This window comes from Eptatretus burgeri, chromosome 3 (assembly GCF_056783735.1).
Source record: "Eptatretus burgeri isolate ZD-2024b chromosome 3, Ebu_testis_v1, whole genome shotgun sequence".
NCBI lineage: Eukaryota > Metazoa > Chordata > Myxini > Myxiniformes > Myxinidae > Eptatretus > Eptatretus burgeri.
Window position 1 is genome coordinate 132,027,043 of NC_140963.1, and position 17,500 is coordinate 132,044,542.

At 42.8% G+C, this 17,500-nt stretch overlaps 1 protein-coding gene across 1 annotated transcript in view; it reads left to right on the forward strand.

Moving 5' to 3' along the window:
• The window catches only part of LOC147030994 (metabotropic glycine receptor-like), a 191,813-nt gene that overhangs the window by 73,040 nt on the left and 101,273 nt on the right, over positions 1-17,500 (forward strand). Inside the window, exon 3 of the mRNA XM_085875634.1 lies at positions 16,316-16,415. Within this exon, the coding sequence (XP_085731760.1) occupies positions 16,316-16,415 (100 nt within the window). The remainder of the gene's footprint in view (positions 1-16,315; positions 16,416-17,500) is intronic.

Sequence of the window (17,500 nt, forward strand, 5' to 3'; positions counted from 1 at the left end):
CAAGTAACGTGCCTCGACGTGTGTCAACGATCGTGTAACGTGCCTACAACACGTTACTCATAGGTTATAAATAAGTTTTGGGTATGCTAAGCATTACCTCGACGTGTTTCGACTTATGAGTAACTTACAAGTAACGTGCCTCGACGTGTGTCAACAATCACATAACGTGCCTCGACATGTGTGCAACAATCATGTAACGTGCCTACAACACGTTACTCATAGGTTATAAATAAGTTTTGGGTACGCTAATCATTACATCGACGTGTTTCGACTTATGAGTAACTTACAAGTAACGTGTGTCGACGTGTGTCAACGATCGCATAACGTGCCTTTAACTTATGGCTAGCGTAGCGGAATGTGTTAGTCATACGCTGGCATACATCGTAAAATTTCAAGCATGCTAAAATTTGAAGACAACCGCAAAGTACAACGATGAAAGCCAGCGTACTACGACATATGGCAGTGTTTTTCAGCGTGCTCTTAACGTATACAAACTTACCCATAACGTATTCGACGTGTGCCAGCGTTTTAGCCCAATTTTGCAGACGTCAGGCATATGTTGGCTAAATCGTCAAGGTGTGACAGCGCCTTCAGCAGTGGGGTCTTCGTGGGTCTCCTACCATAGAACCCCCTTTCATTGAGTTGGTGACGGATGGTGCGAGTTGAAACTTTCGTACCCTGTGTCTGAAGGTCAGCTTGAATCTGTTTGGCAGTTGATCGAGGTGCTTTCTCCACTCTTTGAACAATCCTTCACTGCAATTTTCGATCACGTTTTCTCTTGCGACCACGTCCATGGAGGTTGTCTGCACTGCCATGGGCCTTAAACTGCCTGATAACATTGTGTATGGTGGACACAGGAGCATCAAGGTTTCTGGAGATGCACTTGTAGCCTTGAGATTGTCCATACTTGGCTACAATCTTGTGTCTGACCTCTTCAGACTTCTCTGGTTTTCTTTCTTTTCTTCATGCTCATTCTCCATGCACACACAGTGACACAAAACAGCAGAATGACTCCTTTTCTCAATTCAAACTGGGTGAATGAGTGATTTTTATATTGCAGGCACCTGCAACTCACCGCAGGTGAGTTCATTTTCAAAGTAAAGGAGAATCACCTGCTGCAAATCTAATTGTTTGAAACAATTTCTGAAAGGTGCCAAAAAATGTGTGGGCCATTTTAGGATTTCTCTGTGGAATAAGCTAATATTTAGTAATTGTTTCAGCTTTTTTTGTTTTGTTCCACTGCAAACCAAAGAAATACATATCTGGATACCAAAATAATTTTTAATTTCAACAATTTTCTGGAAGAAATGGTGCATTATTTGAAAAAAGTCCCAATATCTTTGGCCATGACAGTTGGAGACCAGTGCTGGTGTTAAAAATCAGAAAAAATAACGCGAATGTAGAAGCAGGTCACATTTTATAAACCGTGAATACGTGGGGTCCGCGAATGTCGAATCCACGCGTGTCGGGGTTCCACAGCATATATATTGTTGCATATCCGGGGTTCGAGGCTTGCCACGAGGGGAAGCACTCGGGTCCCTACTGAATGCCCGGTCCTGAGCCCACCGGGCACAGATAACTCCGTGCACCGACGGGTTGCTAAGCAACCACGAACGCCAGTTCGTACTGCCAATCCTGGTCGGGTTGCACTATTCTGTGTGATACCTTACCTGTGGAGGGCCATACCAAAGGGGTCTCATGCCCTCAGTGCGTACTTGTATTAACTTGGGTGCAGCCGAGCAAAGCTGCCAAGTACGCACCGGCTAATAAGATCCAATTAGTGGGGTAGAACTTCCCAGCTGACTCTGTGCGGACCATGCTGGACCAATGGGGGAAAAGACAGAATGATCTGGGTATGCTTACAACGCAAGCAATTTATTTGTAAAGCGCGGGCAAGGATAGGCATGTAAACAACAACAAAAGGTTTTATTACAAGCAATATGTACAGCAGGGAAAGCAAGGATTTGTGGGGTGTGGCAAAATAAAATAGTTATTTACAAAAGAGAAGACACAGGGCAGAATTAAACCGATACTACACAACTACAACCTTAATTATTCTCATATGACAGGCACCATCAGATACACACCCAAGGAAAGTAGAAAGCAAACATAGATGAGAGAAAGTACGAGACGTGAACGACCTCTCTGTACCTGGAGCGGTAGACGGACCAATGCAATCCACTCGCTTAGGAGGGCGAGGAGGGAAGAAAACGGGGTGTTTATGGTACGTGACTGAGGAGGTGCGATGAGGTGTGTGGTGATTGGCAGATGCGGCAGAGAGGAAGGCGTAAAGATGTGGGTAAAGGGGTGTGGGGTGTCTGAAATGAAGCAAACATCGCGTAAGGAGAACAGACTTATCTTGACTGTTGAGAAATCTGTTTTTTTAACTATTAACTCGTGTAAAACTGCACTTCATCCAGCGCCTGGCTCTCGATGAGCTCGGCCCAGCTTACCCCTGATTCAACATGGAGTGAGGCTCCCAATCGCCTGTCCCGTCAATGAGCTTATCTCCTCACTCCCGCCGGTCCCGAAAGGTGGCCGTGGTAATCAGTGGCAGCAGTGAGCATAGTGGTGAGCCTTGGTTTGATGGTTGAGACATTGTGGTTGTGGCATTAATAGCGATGAGTGTAGGCAAATTTTGGATGTAGGCGGTTGTGGAATCAGCGGTTGTGGCAGAGAGTTCGTGATGGAGGCGGTTGTGTTCGAGATTGTGGCATCAATGGTGATTGTAGGCAAGTTTGGGTTGTGATTTGATGTCGTGGAGAATTTTGGGAAGGCATTGTGGTGGTTACGGGAATGTTGCAGCGTTGGGGTCCGAGTATGGAAAAGGTCTGAGGTGCTGTGTCATTGAAGAGTGACACAAGGCTTGAATAGGAAATGGCACGCAGAGGCTAATGAGCTGCATGCATGCATGCTTGTGTGAAGAAAGAGAGGTCATGTGTACAAAGTCAAGGAAAATAAAATGGATTGTACAATGAGACATATGACCTGCCTAAAAGCCCTTGCAACGCATTTTTTGTATACTATGTCGAGGCTCGTGTAAGAGCTAATACACAGAAACATGCAACAAGGCAGGAGACAAGATGGGTGGGAGAGGGAAGCACAAAATAGTGGGAAACAGAGACAATAGAATATCTGTGGAAGGGAGAGGGGATGGGCTGGGTAAGCAGGGTAAACAAGATGGTACGACAGGGACTTTCAGGAAGGAAAACAGGGAATTTGAAGGAGGTGGGCTTTGGATGGATTAAGGGGATATTAAAAATGAAGATTTTGGATGGGGGAAGATATGAGATGGTGGTGAACAGCTGTTTGGAAGACCTTGAGGGAAGAATGGGATTGAAGAGAGTGTGGGAGTTTATTCCAAAGGCAGGAAAACAGAGGAATGAAAGAGTGAAGGTGAGCAGTGATTCTTGATTTTGGCAGTTTCACCAGTAGGGGTTTTTTGGCAGACTTTGAGCACCCACACTGAGGGACAGATCGCAGACAGAGCAGAGGAGGGGGGGGGGCAAGGCCAGAGAGGAGACAGTAGAAGATAGAAAGACTACCGACCTGCCTCCGGTGAGAGAGTGAGAGACCCAAAGACTCAGCTTCTTCGCGGGAGATCCCAATGTTCCTAAAAGCTTTGGATTCCACAGCGTGAAGTCGAGCTAGGTGTGAGGTAGGAGTACCACCCCAGAGGGGGGAGCAGTACTCCATCAGACTGTGGATGAAAGCTTTGTAAATGGTTAGAAGCTCAGGAGGGTGTGTCAAGGAAGGACTTTGCACGACGTAGGATGCCCAGTCGGCGTCTGGCTTTCGAGGCCAGATTGGAAATGTGGCTTTCTCAGGAAAGATCGTGGCAGATAGTAAGACCCAAAACCTTGAATAAAAGGACTTCTTCAAGGGGATTGTTGAGAAAGTAGATTGGGGGGGGGGAGGGGATTTTCCAGATGGTCCTTTTGGAGAGACATGGTGAGGGTGTGAGATTTGTCAGGATTGAAAGACATATTCCAAGTGTTGGACCAGCTTGTGAGTTTATCCAGGTCCACAGAGAGTGAAGAGGCTGCTGTCTGCCGATCAGAGGGATGAGAGATGGTATGGTGTTTGGTTGGTGGAAGGTGGAGTCGTCAGCAAAGAGACAAAGAGGATTTTCCAGAGAATCTGAGAGATCATTGATGAAAACCAGAAAAAGAACACGGCCAAGAACACTGGCTTGAGGAACTCTAGCCTGGACGAGAAGAGGAGATGAGAGAATTCCATTAAGAGTCACGTGTTGACTACGACAGGAGAGGAAGTGTGTGAGCCATGAGTGGATATTGCCTTGGATACCATAAGAAGAGAGTTTTGTCTGCGGTGCGTGATGCCAGACTATCGAAAGCTCGTGATATGTCTAGCGAGATGGCTATGATGTCATGTTTGGCATTTAGGACCTCCATCCATTGTTGGGAAAGCAGAAGCAGCATGTCCAGGATTGATTGACCTGGTCTAAATCCAAATTGATGGTCAGAAATCAAGCCATTGGAGAAAAGGAAGTATTTGATTTTGGAAGTGATGATGGATTTCATGACCTTGCTGATGATTGGAAGCAGGCTGATTGGTCTGTAGTTGCAGGGATCAGCTTTTTCACCTTTTTTATGCAGAGCAGTAATGTTTGCCTATTTCCAAGTAGATGGCAGATTTCCAAGCAGATTTTGTCCCATATACCCACAAGACATGAGGGAAGGGCTAAGTAAAATGGAGACTAATGAAATAACTGTCTCAGGACCGCCATACATTGTGTGCCTTAGCCTTGGTGGAGTGTTGGCTTCGCATCACTGCAACAATACGTAGCCTATCTAATGGTTTGGAACAAGCAGGTATGAGACCCTCAAACACATATTGTTGCGAATCTGTAAGCCATGAGCACACAACATGCAGGTCCTACAGATCAGTTATATCGGTAAGTACGTGTTGCCAGTTAGGGTCCCGTCCCTGGTCTAATAGGTAATTAAATGTTCCTGCATTGTGGAGTTATTTTGATAGTTAGGGTTTTTCTTTTATTTTTCCACTAACATCAACGCCGAGCACACCGCATCACCCTCACCTTCACTTCGCTTCCTTAACCTCGATCTGGCTGACGTCATGGTGGGCGGAGTTCAAGGAGGAGCCGCGCGGCGGCCCTCGACCAATCAGCGTGCAACAAGTGAGGTGACCGTCGCCCAGCCAATCAGAATCAGATCCTGCGACAAGAAGAAAAGGCTCTGCGTGACGTCACCACACCCCCGGGCCAATCAAGGAGCTTGCCACCCGTTTTGGCCAGTGAGAGAGACAAAGAGTGATTTTGCGTGCCAAAACCAGCCAGTGAGAGAGGGAGCGTCACGAGGAGGCACGCCCTCCCCCCTCTGAAGAGGGGGGTATAATTATAGGCGCGGTCTGCACGTTCATTGTTGTTCTGGGTCTGACGCAGTCTGCGCGTTCATCATTGTTCTGGTTCTGGCAAGAAGTGAACATCTGCGCACAGGGCGATTGAGTTCTGAAAGCATCTGCGCACGGAGTGGTCGGTGCCAGAACAGGTCTTCTCCTGCCAGCTTTCGCCCTGCCGACTTTGCTCGCTCGGAGCCCGGTCGTGAGGGCGTCTGGTCATCCGGATCATGCTGGGGGTCCAGTCCTGCCCCGAGGACCTGGTCCTTGAAGACCGCACGAGGCGGACAGGTCCGAGATAGGCCTCAATGAAGACCATTTTGTCAGATTCTTTGGGTGTGTGCGTATGTGTGATCCTGGTGCCAGTCAGATAAGTAGTTAATTGGACAAGTGCCGTGCTGTATATACGTGCCTCTAATAATTGGTTTAACTCTGCTCTTGCGTGCTTCCCTCGTTCCCCAATTATTATTGTGAATAAATGCCCCGATTGTTAAATGTTTCAGCTCGTTCGTGTCTATTCCTTCAATGACTTAGCGTGTTGCGTGTTGGGAAATTAGCCAGGCCGTTGCCGTTGTAACGGGATATTTGGGACCGACGGATCTCTGCGATCAAACCACTCTGATCGCACACGGTTTGAGTACGCTAAGTGGCTCGTTCCGTACGGGTACCGTCGAGGGTGAATTTCCCTGGTAGGTTGGACCACGTGGATATTTAGGTAAATTGAAATTGGCAATCGACCCTACCCCACGTGGTCTGTCTATTGGTGAACTTCGGTCCAATAAGGGACCCATACTTTTCCGGAGTTTTCCGAAAAGGTACGATCTAAATTCCGGGTGATCGGTCGAGCCGACTCTACTGCTCCATCTAGCGGTCATGCTCACGGCCGACGCCCGGCCCCGCAACAATATAACTAAAGAGAAAGTAAGATGTTATTTTTGAATGGGGGATGGCCGAGAGTTACGCACAGTCACCTTGATGCTGTCCAGTGTGGGTTTGAATCCTGACCCAGGTATAAACTGTCATCCTGGTGTTTCATAGGGAGGGTGATTTATCAATGACTGTGCCATCCCTCGGATTGACGTTAATTGAGCGTCCCGTGTGCCAGCATTCGTTGCTGGACGTTAAAGATCCCACGGTGTTCTTCGCGAACAGTGAGTGTGCTATCACTGGCTCCCTGAACCAATTTCAAATTCCTGCCCTCACTACTGTTGGGAAGGTAATGGCAAACCACCCAGTATAACCCTTGCTCAGGAAACTGCTTCGGCAGCACGGACGCTCTGTAATGGGGTATGGTGCATCAGAGATTCTTGAATGACTGTTACGTGGCAATGCTTTTCATCTAAATTAGTGGATCCAGGGTAAAGTGGTCATCTTCGGAAATGATCCTTGAATGTTGTAAGATAATTATCGACCATCGGCTCTCAAACCTTTTCGTCCATGGTCCAAAATTTGAAATCGCATTCACCTCGTAACCCAAATGGAACCGGTAGCTGCCATAAAAATTGTCGGAGAAAATGCTTTCAACGTGAACCCCTACCCCCCCTCAAAAACCACGATTTGTGAGAAGTTGGCAAGCTGCCAACATTTGAATACAGTATATCGCTGTAAGATTAAGTGGTGCGTCATCATCCACGAAGCATTAGAAGGTCTGGGTTGCAACCCTGAGTTTGGGAACCCCTGCTCCTGACCAAATAAAGGAAAGCCTTTGCTTGATAATCTTTCTGCTTTGATTATGCTTTGTTCAACCGGTTAGCAAGGTTATCTCAAAGCTCAAAGGTCCTGGGTTTCTATATATATATATATATATATATATATATATATATATATATATATATATATATATATATATATATATATATATATATATATATATATATATATATATATATATATATATATATATATATATATATATATATATATATATATATATATATATATATATATATATATATATATATATATATATATATATATATATATATATATATATATATATATATATATATATATATATATATATATATATATATATATATATATATATGTATATATATATATATATATATATATATATATATATATATATATATATATATATATATATATATATATATATATATATATATATATATATATATATATATATATATATATATATATATATATATATATGTATATATATATATATATATATATATATATATATATATATATATATATATATATATATATATATATATATGTATATATATATATATATATATATATATATATATATATATATATATATATATATATGTATATATATATATATATGTATATATATATATATGTATATATATATATGTATATATGTATATATATATATATATATATATATATATATATATATATATATATATATATATATATATGTATATGTATATGTATATATATATATATATATATATGTATATATATATATATATATATATATATGACGCTGCTCTCAGTGCCGGGCAAGGTCTTTGCTCGGATAATTCTCGATAGGGTTCGCCACCATCTGCTTGAGCACCAGCGTCCAGAGCAGTCAGGCTTTACACCAAAGAGGTCAACGATTGACCGTATCCTTGCACTTTGTGTCCTCACCGAACGCAGACGAGAGTTTCAGCAGGGGCTGCTTGAAGCCTATGTTGATCTCTGTAAAGCGTTCGATTCAGTGAATCGGGATGTCCTCTGGAGGATTCTTGGTCTTCGTGGGGTGCCACCAAAACTGATCGATCTGATGTCTGAACTCTACTCTGGTACTGAGAGTGCTGTGAAGTGTGGTGGTACCATCTCTGACTTATTTCCAGTTGTTACTGGAGTTCGTCAGGGATGTGTACTTGCCCCCACACTTTTCAGCACTTGTATGGACTGGATTCTAGGGAGGATGTCGGAGAGATCAAGTTGCGGTGCGTCATTTGGGAATGTCAAGATCTCGGACCTTGACTTTGCAGATGATGCAGTCATCTTTGCGGAGACTTTAGACATCCTCTTGGGGGCCCTCGGGGTGCTGAATGAGGAGTCGGAGCCGTTGGGATTACGGGTTTCTTGGGTCAAAACTAAGATCCAGGCTTTCGGTGACATCTTGGATGCTGCTGTCCTGTCTGTGTCTGTTTGTGGTGAGGATGTTGAGGTCGTGGAGAGATTCACTTACCTTGGCAGTGATATTCATGTCTCTGCTGGCTGCGAGTCAGAGGTCAATAGACGTCTGGGTCGGGCCTGGGGAGTCATGGATTCACTGGATCATGGGGTGTGGCGCTGCCGGTACCTGTGCGGGAGGACGAAAGTCTGAGTCTTCAGGTCCTTGGTACTTCCAGTCTTGCTCTATGGGTGCGAGACTTGGACTCAAGACCAAGGATCTGAGACGGAGACTTAATTCCTTTGGTACCAGGTCTCTTCGGAGAATCCTTGGCTATCGCTGGTCGGATTTTGTGTCCAACGAGCGGTTGCTGAGAGAGACTCGGATGAGATTTGTTACCTGCATAGTCCGTGAGCGTCAGTTGCGGCTGTATGGACATGTGGCTCGTTTTCCTGAATCTGATCCTGCTCACCAGATTCTCTCAGCGAGGGAGTCTCATGAGTGGAGGAGGCCAGTGGGTCGACCACGTGCCTCATGGTTGCAACAGGTTGACCATCATCTCAAGGAGATGGGGATGGGCCTGGCATCTGCCTGGGGGATGGCCAGACGGAGGCCCCTGGAGTACCGGCGGAAAGTGGACGCAGCGACCTGCTGTTCTGGCACATGCTCCCATACCTGACCTGACCTGATATATATATATATATATATATATATATATATATATATATATATATATATATATATATATATATATATATATATATTCAATCTTTGGTTACAGAAAAATAGTGGCACACATAGTCCTTCAAATTACCTTCCTGTTACAAAGGAAATGAAAAAAAGGAAGGAGGCGGATTAGACCAGGGAGAACTTATTGATCCGGGCCTTAATATGTTATAGGTTGCAGGTATTTGGGAAAGTCGGAGGAGGCAGTTGATTCCAGAGATTCATGGTGTGAGGGGGAAAAAAGAAGATGCCCATTTCTTGGTTCTGCATACAGAGGCGTACAGCAAGAATGGATAGCTAAAGCGTGTTGACCAATGACCTATCCTGGGTGGATGGCCTGTACCTGATTATTCTGCAGAGCAACAGCCACATGAACAACGGTAGAAGAGGAATACAGAAGGAAACTGCTCTCTGGAAGATAAGGGGCTAAATGATGATTTTTCGTGAGCGGTCACTCATAAGTCCATTATTCAACCTTGTTTTACCATAAGACTGCTGTTCTAATGCCACTTATTGTTGGAGGGAAGTACATATGGCTGTCCCATCTGAAATTTGCTGATGTAACATGATCACATGGTATATTTCATGACAAGCCCAGTCAGGCTCATATTCCTGCCACAAAGATGAAGACTTATATATTAATTAAATGAAAGGTTATTGTTATGCAAGTTCAGCAACATAGAATATTTAAGTGAAACATGAAATGGATACATTTATCGGCACAATCAATTAAATACCGAAGTTTGCAAGCTATTTGTCTTCTGTTCGAGATACTTTGTCTTGGGTCGTGACCCTTTGTAAAAATACCCTTTGTTTCTTAAAAAAATAATAATAATAAGAGTCCAAAGATTTTGTTTCCATCTCACTGTTTGCAACATAAACTCTCCTGTTATAATGATTGATAAGACAGGACTTATTTTTGTGTAGGCTATGCTCAGTATAGTATCAAATTGTACTCAAAACTTGTTTTACCGAACTTTGATGTCACCTTTTTTTGTGAACCTTTAAAATTATTGAATTCCTTTGCAGTGCTATCTATTTCTGATTCTTTCGTAATGGCACCACCATGGCCTTTCTAAACACTGACCTTTCCATCTCATACTCGAATTGTAGTGGTTGTGGATCGTTTGGTTTACAAGACACTTTAATTACAAAGCCTTGTAATTTAAGTGTCTTGTAAGCACAATTCCCTCGATAAATGTGAGAGTCAATGAAATGGTCACACCGAACATCATTAAAAAATAACAACTTGTTAAAACACCATGTGATCGTGTATGAAGTCTGCTGCACACAAGCCGATGTTTACCGACGCAAAACAACAAGACTGTCGGCAAAGAATCTTGTACAATATCGTTTTTGTCGGAGACTGCCGCAAACTATGTGACTGTCGATGACACTATTGTCAGGAAGCAAAAGGGAAATGAAGAAGAAATGCAGAGAGATGAGAATGGTGAAAGCTGTGTTAACTGCTGCTTTCGCACTCGTGCTGGTATGCCAACAACAGCATGCCAGGAGAAAGAAGGAGCTGTGGGTGAATCTCTGGGAAAAGTTGCTGTCTCGGGGAGTGTTCAATAACTTTAGCACAAACCACTCGCTGAGGGTGATGGAGCATGAACCACTCACTCGGGATGACAGAGCATGAATCACTCGCTGAGGATGATGGAGCACGAACCACCCGCTCAGGATGACGGAGCATGAACCACTCGCTCAGGGTGACGGAGCACGAACCACTCGCTCAGGGTGACGGAGGACGAACCACTCGCTCAGGGTGACGGAGCACGAACCACTCGCTCAGGGTGACGGAGCATGAACCACTCGCTCAGGGTGACGGAGCACGATCCTCTCGCTCAGGGTGACGGAGCACGAACCACTCGCTCAGGGTGATGGAGCACGAACCACTTGCTCAGGGTGACTGAGCACGATCCTCTCGCTCAGGGTGACGGAGCACGAACCACTTGCTCAGGATGACGGAGCACGAACCACTCGCTCAGGGTGACGGAGCACGAACCACTCGCTCAGGGTGACGGAGCACGAACCACTCGCTCAGGGTGACGGAGCACGAACCACTCGCTCAGGGTGACGGAGCACGAACCACTCGCTCAGGGTGACGGAGCACGAACCACTCGCTCAGGGTGACGGAGCACGAACCACTCGCTCAGGGTGACGGAGCACGAACCACTCGCTCAGGGTGACGGAGCACGAACCACTCGCTCAGGGTGACGGAGCACGAACCACTCGCTCAGGGTGACGGAGCACGAACCACTCGCTCTGAATGACGTGGCACGGAAACCGCAGTGAGTGAACTATTCGCTCAGAATGACGTAGCGTGGTACCGCTATCGACAATGGGGGCTTGGCAAGTAGTTTAAGCACTCATGCAAGCACTCTAATTAAATGGTTGATAAGGAACGGTTGGCCAGGCTCTCGCTGCATACCATGTAGGATCCCTTTAACTTTAAGCTGGTCACAGTCTCTCGTCTGTGCACGTGTCATGTGGTACATAGGTTCGGCGTTCGCGCAAACATTATAACTTTTTTTAAATGCGTCTTTTTCACCAGATTTTCTTTAATTCCCTGTAGAGCACCTCGGGAAACCTCCGAAAATATAGACAGATCTGGCAGACCCTATGGATAGGCAGTCTGTCTGGGGGACAGGGTGCGAGGTCTAGTTGCGAATGCATTAAATCATATAGCTCAATTAAGCTGGTTAATTTTGGCACGTTCCAAAATTTTTTGTTCATTCAATATAATTCTCCAAACAGTAGAAAAAGATATGTTTAATGCTTTGGAAATTTCAAATTTTCTTGCGTATGCATGGAGAAGGAGGGAACATAGCCTTGCTTGCTTAAAGTAAATTGGTATATCAGCTTAGTTTTATGACTCGTTATTTCTTTTACTTATGAGATTTCACAACATGCCTGGTGTTGGCTTGATGGTTAGGGTGGTGGGCTTGGGATCCTGGGGTCCTGAGTTCAAATTTCACTCAGCTGTTTAATTAATAACAGGTGGGGTTAACTTGACCTGTCATCTTTCTGAGCTTAGCAAAATGAATGCCAGCATGCTGGCATACTGTGTCGGAGTGGCGAGCCGTCCAGGATTGTGCCCAATAGCCAAGGAGACTGCTTTGGCAGCTCCAACGCTCTGTACAGAGTCTGGTCCCAATGGATGGATGCATTTTACATCAGATTTTGACACTTATTTAGTCCAGACGATATCCGATACTCAAAACCGAAATAACATTTTGATGATATCATTTAATTCATCCATGAGAGATTATCAAAAATTGCATCATTTCATGCATTAAATCACTCCAAGCTCCTAATTTGAAAACTATAGCACTTAAAAAAGCGATGTATACAGCGATTCGTTGCGATAATGAAAATGCATTCGATAACACGAGTGAGGCAATTGAAAAATAAAAACTTTATCGTCAAGAAATCGTTATGGCCTGTTCCAAGTCGAGACATGGTTGAGCAGGCCAAAAACGATGGTGGCTTTAGACCCCAGCGAGGTTACCTTGGATATACCTGAAGACCCCATTGGAAGTGGTGACTGAGGATCCGCCTGATAAAAGATGTAATTAAATTAGGCCATTAATTATCTTCAAAAGGGGTGGGGTGTTTTATAAACCCAAACATCCAATTTTCACTCTTGCACTTCCTTAGAGTTTTCTTTGTCTGCATGTAAAGTTTCAAGCTGCTAGGTTTCATGGTTTTGGAGTTATGGAGGAGACACACTGACACATTGATGCACACTGACATTTATTTGTTCAAGACATATAGTGTATATGTATGTATATATATATATATATATATCTATATATATATACATATATATATATATATACATATATATATACATATATATATATACATATACATATATATATATATATATATATATACATATACATATATATATATATATATATATATATATACATACATATAAGTACATAAGTGTTGGGCCAAAATCGGTAATCGGCACAGGCCGATATCAGCAATTTTTCAGTAATCAGCATTGGCCGATTGGAATCAGTGTGAGTGCTGAATCTGATTACCGATTACAATACTGTTTACAACCCCAAAAATTGAGTAGCTTTCACCCTTGTTTTGGGGAGAATTTCAATAAACAATCATAAAAAAACAACATTGAATTATTGACTTTTCAAGGACATGTGCATAAACATGATTCTTCATAAACAGTTGGCAATTGTTGTGTGATGGGTAGAAAAAAATTGTTTCAGTAATTTGGAAAACATGTTAAAATGGCAAACGGCTCGGAAATCGGTTCTTATCAAATTTATTTTGCTTTGAAACTCACAAAGAGAAACAACATAACCTTCTTAAAACCACACCCGATTCATGTAAAATACCAATTCCTTTAGAAACTGCCGCTAGAACAAATAGTGTGGGAATCAAATGCCACAACGTGGCTTATTTAGTGATTTGGCTTACACATTGTTCTACATTCCTGAAACTCCTATTTCGACTTCTCTGGCCAAACCACGAGGCCGATCCGGATGAAATTTGGCAGCAAGGTTCCGCTCTTGACTGGCAACGGAGATTGCAAAGTTCATTCCGATCACTTGACTTTAGGTCAAATTTGCAGTCGTGTAAATTCCTCAAAAATCTTCAACAGACGCATCAGTCAGAATGCGACCAAATTTGGTTACATCAGGACAGAGTGCAGATGTTGAATTGTGGAGGTTATGCCGATCATGTGACCAGAAGTGTGTCAAAATGGCGGACAGTAAATCTTTGGGAAAATCACCTAATTTGCTTCAAAAATCTTCTTCTCCTGATCCACCAGTCAGAATGCGACCAAATTTGGGTTACAACATTAGGCCAGGGCCCAGGTAAGCTACAGGTCCAGTTGTCCTATTTTTTTTTTTTAGATGTATACATTTTGGATTCTGATGATAGTCAATTATCAGGTATTTAAATCGTTTCATTATTTCAGTTTGTCTCATAATTGCGGCGTTTTGTATTATTATCAGTGGAGTTATTGAATTTCGGGGTAAATCGAAAAAGTCTTGAAAAACACAAGTGCCATACTTGATAGAATACATTGTAGTTTGGTAGTGCACACCTCCAGAAAGTGACAACCAGTTATTTCTCGTACACGAGGTTCCCCTTCATGCATGTATGATAATTTAAGGTATATTTACCAATGTGTGAACGGAATTTATAAAATGGACCCCGAGTTCCCACACGAAAAGGAAAACGCAATCTCTCGTACCTTCTGGTCCTCCTTCCTGGTACAGTTTAATGAAACTCATACCTAAAAGTTAAAACCTGCTTACCTCCTTCCTGGACTTAGCCTGGACTTAGCCAAGTGCATCAAAGCGTCAATTCAACTAATTTTTTCACAATTCAAATTTAAACTGACAATATTCTGGGGCCCCGAGAAAAAAGCGTTACATTTCACATGCAGTCTTTTCAAGCCCCATTATGTAACGCATTAACTTATAGGCATTTATAAGTGCATACTGCATTTCCAGTTCCTGGTGCGGTCTCCCGCTGAGCTTGTTAAATCATCGGGTGTGTAGCCCCCACTTGTGCACTGATACCACCATTTATATACTGCGTGAACAGCCGATCAATTTACTCACTGCATGAACGATTGTTCAGAATGGAATCCCTTTGTAACGCGGGGACTCCCTTACTGTATTTTGTATAAAACCTGCTTTTCACATGACCATACAAGTAGGAAACACTTGATTTTTTTTTACATGCGTCAATAGCTTATCAAATGAGCACACGGTAGCCCATCATTCATTTCAAAATGACTGGATGCTGTGCCGTTCAATGATCCAATCGATTCGAGAAGGGATTTAAAATGTATCGATTCACAGCCACTCAATAACATCAATCGCAGGCACAGCACCGATCCGGCACAGTATCCACTTCATGTGTGCACAATGCACTACTCGGTCAATATCTACCACTTTATAATCTGCATTGGTATCGGTATCAGCCAATTTTTTTCTTTATTATTTTTTTTCCTTTAAATATTGCTAATCGGTTATAGTCAACTTTTCTAATCGGCCCAGTACTAATACATGGTTTGGTTTGGTTTGTTTTATTATATGGTTTGTTCTGCCTTAATTATGACTGACTTTTTAAGCAAATTTTTTTAACGTCGAGTCCACATCAGAGAAAAACATAAAAAGTGTAATCATTTCATTTGGGATCCTGTCTTAGTTCACTGTTCTACTTTGTTATGCTTTGCTGATGTTTTAACTTCTAAAGGACAAAAACACTGTTTGTTGTCTTTCACATGAAGATTTGTCAGGTCATGTGACCTGACGTTTTTACATGCAAATTAACCCGGGAAGAATGTTGGTATTATTGCAGAAATTGAAGAGTTCCACGGAAGAATGCAGATTATGCTCGAAACTAAACCTTTTGAGCATCAAGCATGACTAAAATCATGAAATTCTATCATGCCAGTGCCCTAATCTTTTTGTGATCCATCACTTACATCTGGCTGACTGAGCAGCGCTGTTCACTATCGGCATCACTAGATTTTTGCTTCGTTTACGACAAGCCATAATACAAAATGAATGATTATTATAATGCAGTGTTGTAAGCAAGCACCGATCACAAACCTGGCATCAGCAAGTTTGTTTGGGGCAATGAAGAATTTGCTTGCAGTCCAGTCCATTAATCTGACACCAAGTTTAAACAACTCAAAGTGAGGAGCATGACATGTGCTCGAGAACAAACCCTTCAAATGCCTGGATGAGTGTGCAGTCCTGTGTGCAGCCCAGTTTAATGTGCCATTCAAGGCTTCGTAAGACTTTTAGAGAATGCATTCCTGTATGATGAACAAGCATTACAAAATATTTTGTTATATACGGTATTTCGAATATTTTCATTCAATATCCCTCATAAATTATAATGCCATTCTTTTCTGGCAATCCTGTGAGCTAGGCCTTGACTTGTGCAGGCATAGATTTTCTTTTTTAAGCAAAGTCACTTGTCTGTTTTATTTTTCCCCACTCGCTGTGTCGTATCCAATGTGAATATAGCACGCTGGTTAAAGACTAAATGAACAAGTATGCAACAGCTGTTCAACTAATATGGTTTGTTCTGCCCCAGTGTGTGCCTCATAGGGGTCATGGGTTCAGACTTGGGGCCTACAAGTGTGTCTGTCACCCGGGTTACTACAATGCAACCAGTTCCGTGGATGGAAGCACAGGTCAGCTCTCAGGCTGTCTATCTTATCTCCAACAGAACATTTTTTTGGAGGATATTCATCTACTTCCTCTTCACTTTGTCATTAAGAGAACCTCTCTCTCACACTGCCATAGTTACTATCACATTGTGAATAGCATGTATAGCAGTACAACATCATCTGTCACAAATATCATTCATCATTTATAAACCGCAACAGGCAACATTAAGGTTCTTGGCATACTTTCACTTTTGCTTTTATAAAAGTCGGAACATCGAGTCTTGCTTGAACCTCTCTATTTGTGGTTCCCATTTGAGCACTTGCTTCATGATGTTGTAAACCCTGGCTCAAATCCTATAGATTGTGATGATGTGTCCATAACCACATTAACTTGCTTTTTGGAAAAAACGAGTCTGTTGTAATGGGCCCCGTCTGTCCGTCTGTTCGTCCGTCGCACCATCCACTTCTGGGGGGTTGAGCAGAAATTCACCAAACTTGGTACTGTAGTTTTGATCACAACATGGCACGAAGGTGCAAGAGCAGTGTAATTTTTGGCCCTGCCCCTTAGGTTGGGGTCAAAATGTCAAACAACAAAAATGCAATTACGGGCACATTTTTAAACATTTAAAAAAATGAAACTTTGCACGTATAAACAATCGACATTGGAAGATGCATGAAATATGTCACGCTTTTTTGAACTTAACCTCCGGTTCATGCCCCAAGGGTAGGGATTTAGAGTCACATGAGTCAAAACAGCGGGGAAATTTGAAACCCAAAATTTGACATTGGGTCATTACAGATGGAAGTTTTTGCCATCTTTCAACTTTGCTTTAGATGGGCAGCATGGGGATTTGCGATGGTGCGCCATTGACCTCGCTCGAGTTAATCTTGCGATTTCCACCACAACCTCACCCTCTTATCCACAACCATTCTACCAACATGACCACCCCACCTCATCCATCCTCCCTTAATGACAACCACCAATGCTATTTCCCACCTTCCTTCCCCCATCCCTTAATTTCCTATTAAAGGCTGTAATAAACAACAGTATAAAAGCAGGGTTTATTAACAATTTGGCTCATTTGGTCTGGAAATGTGTTGCCAAATTC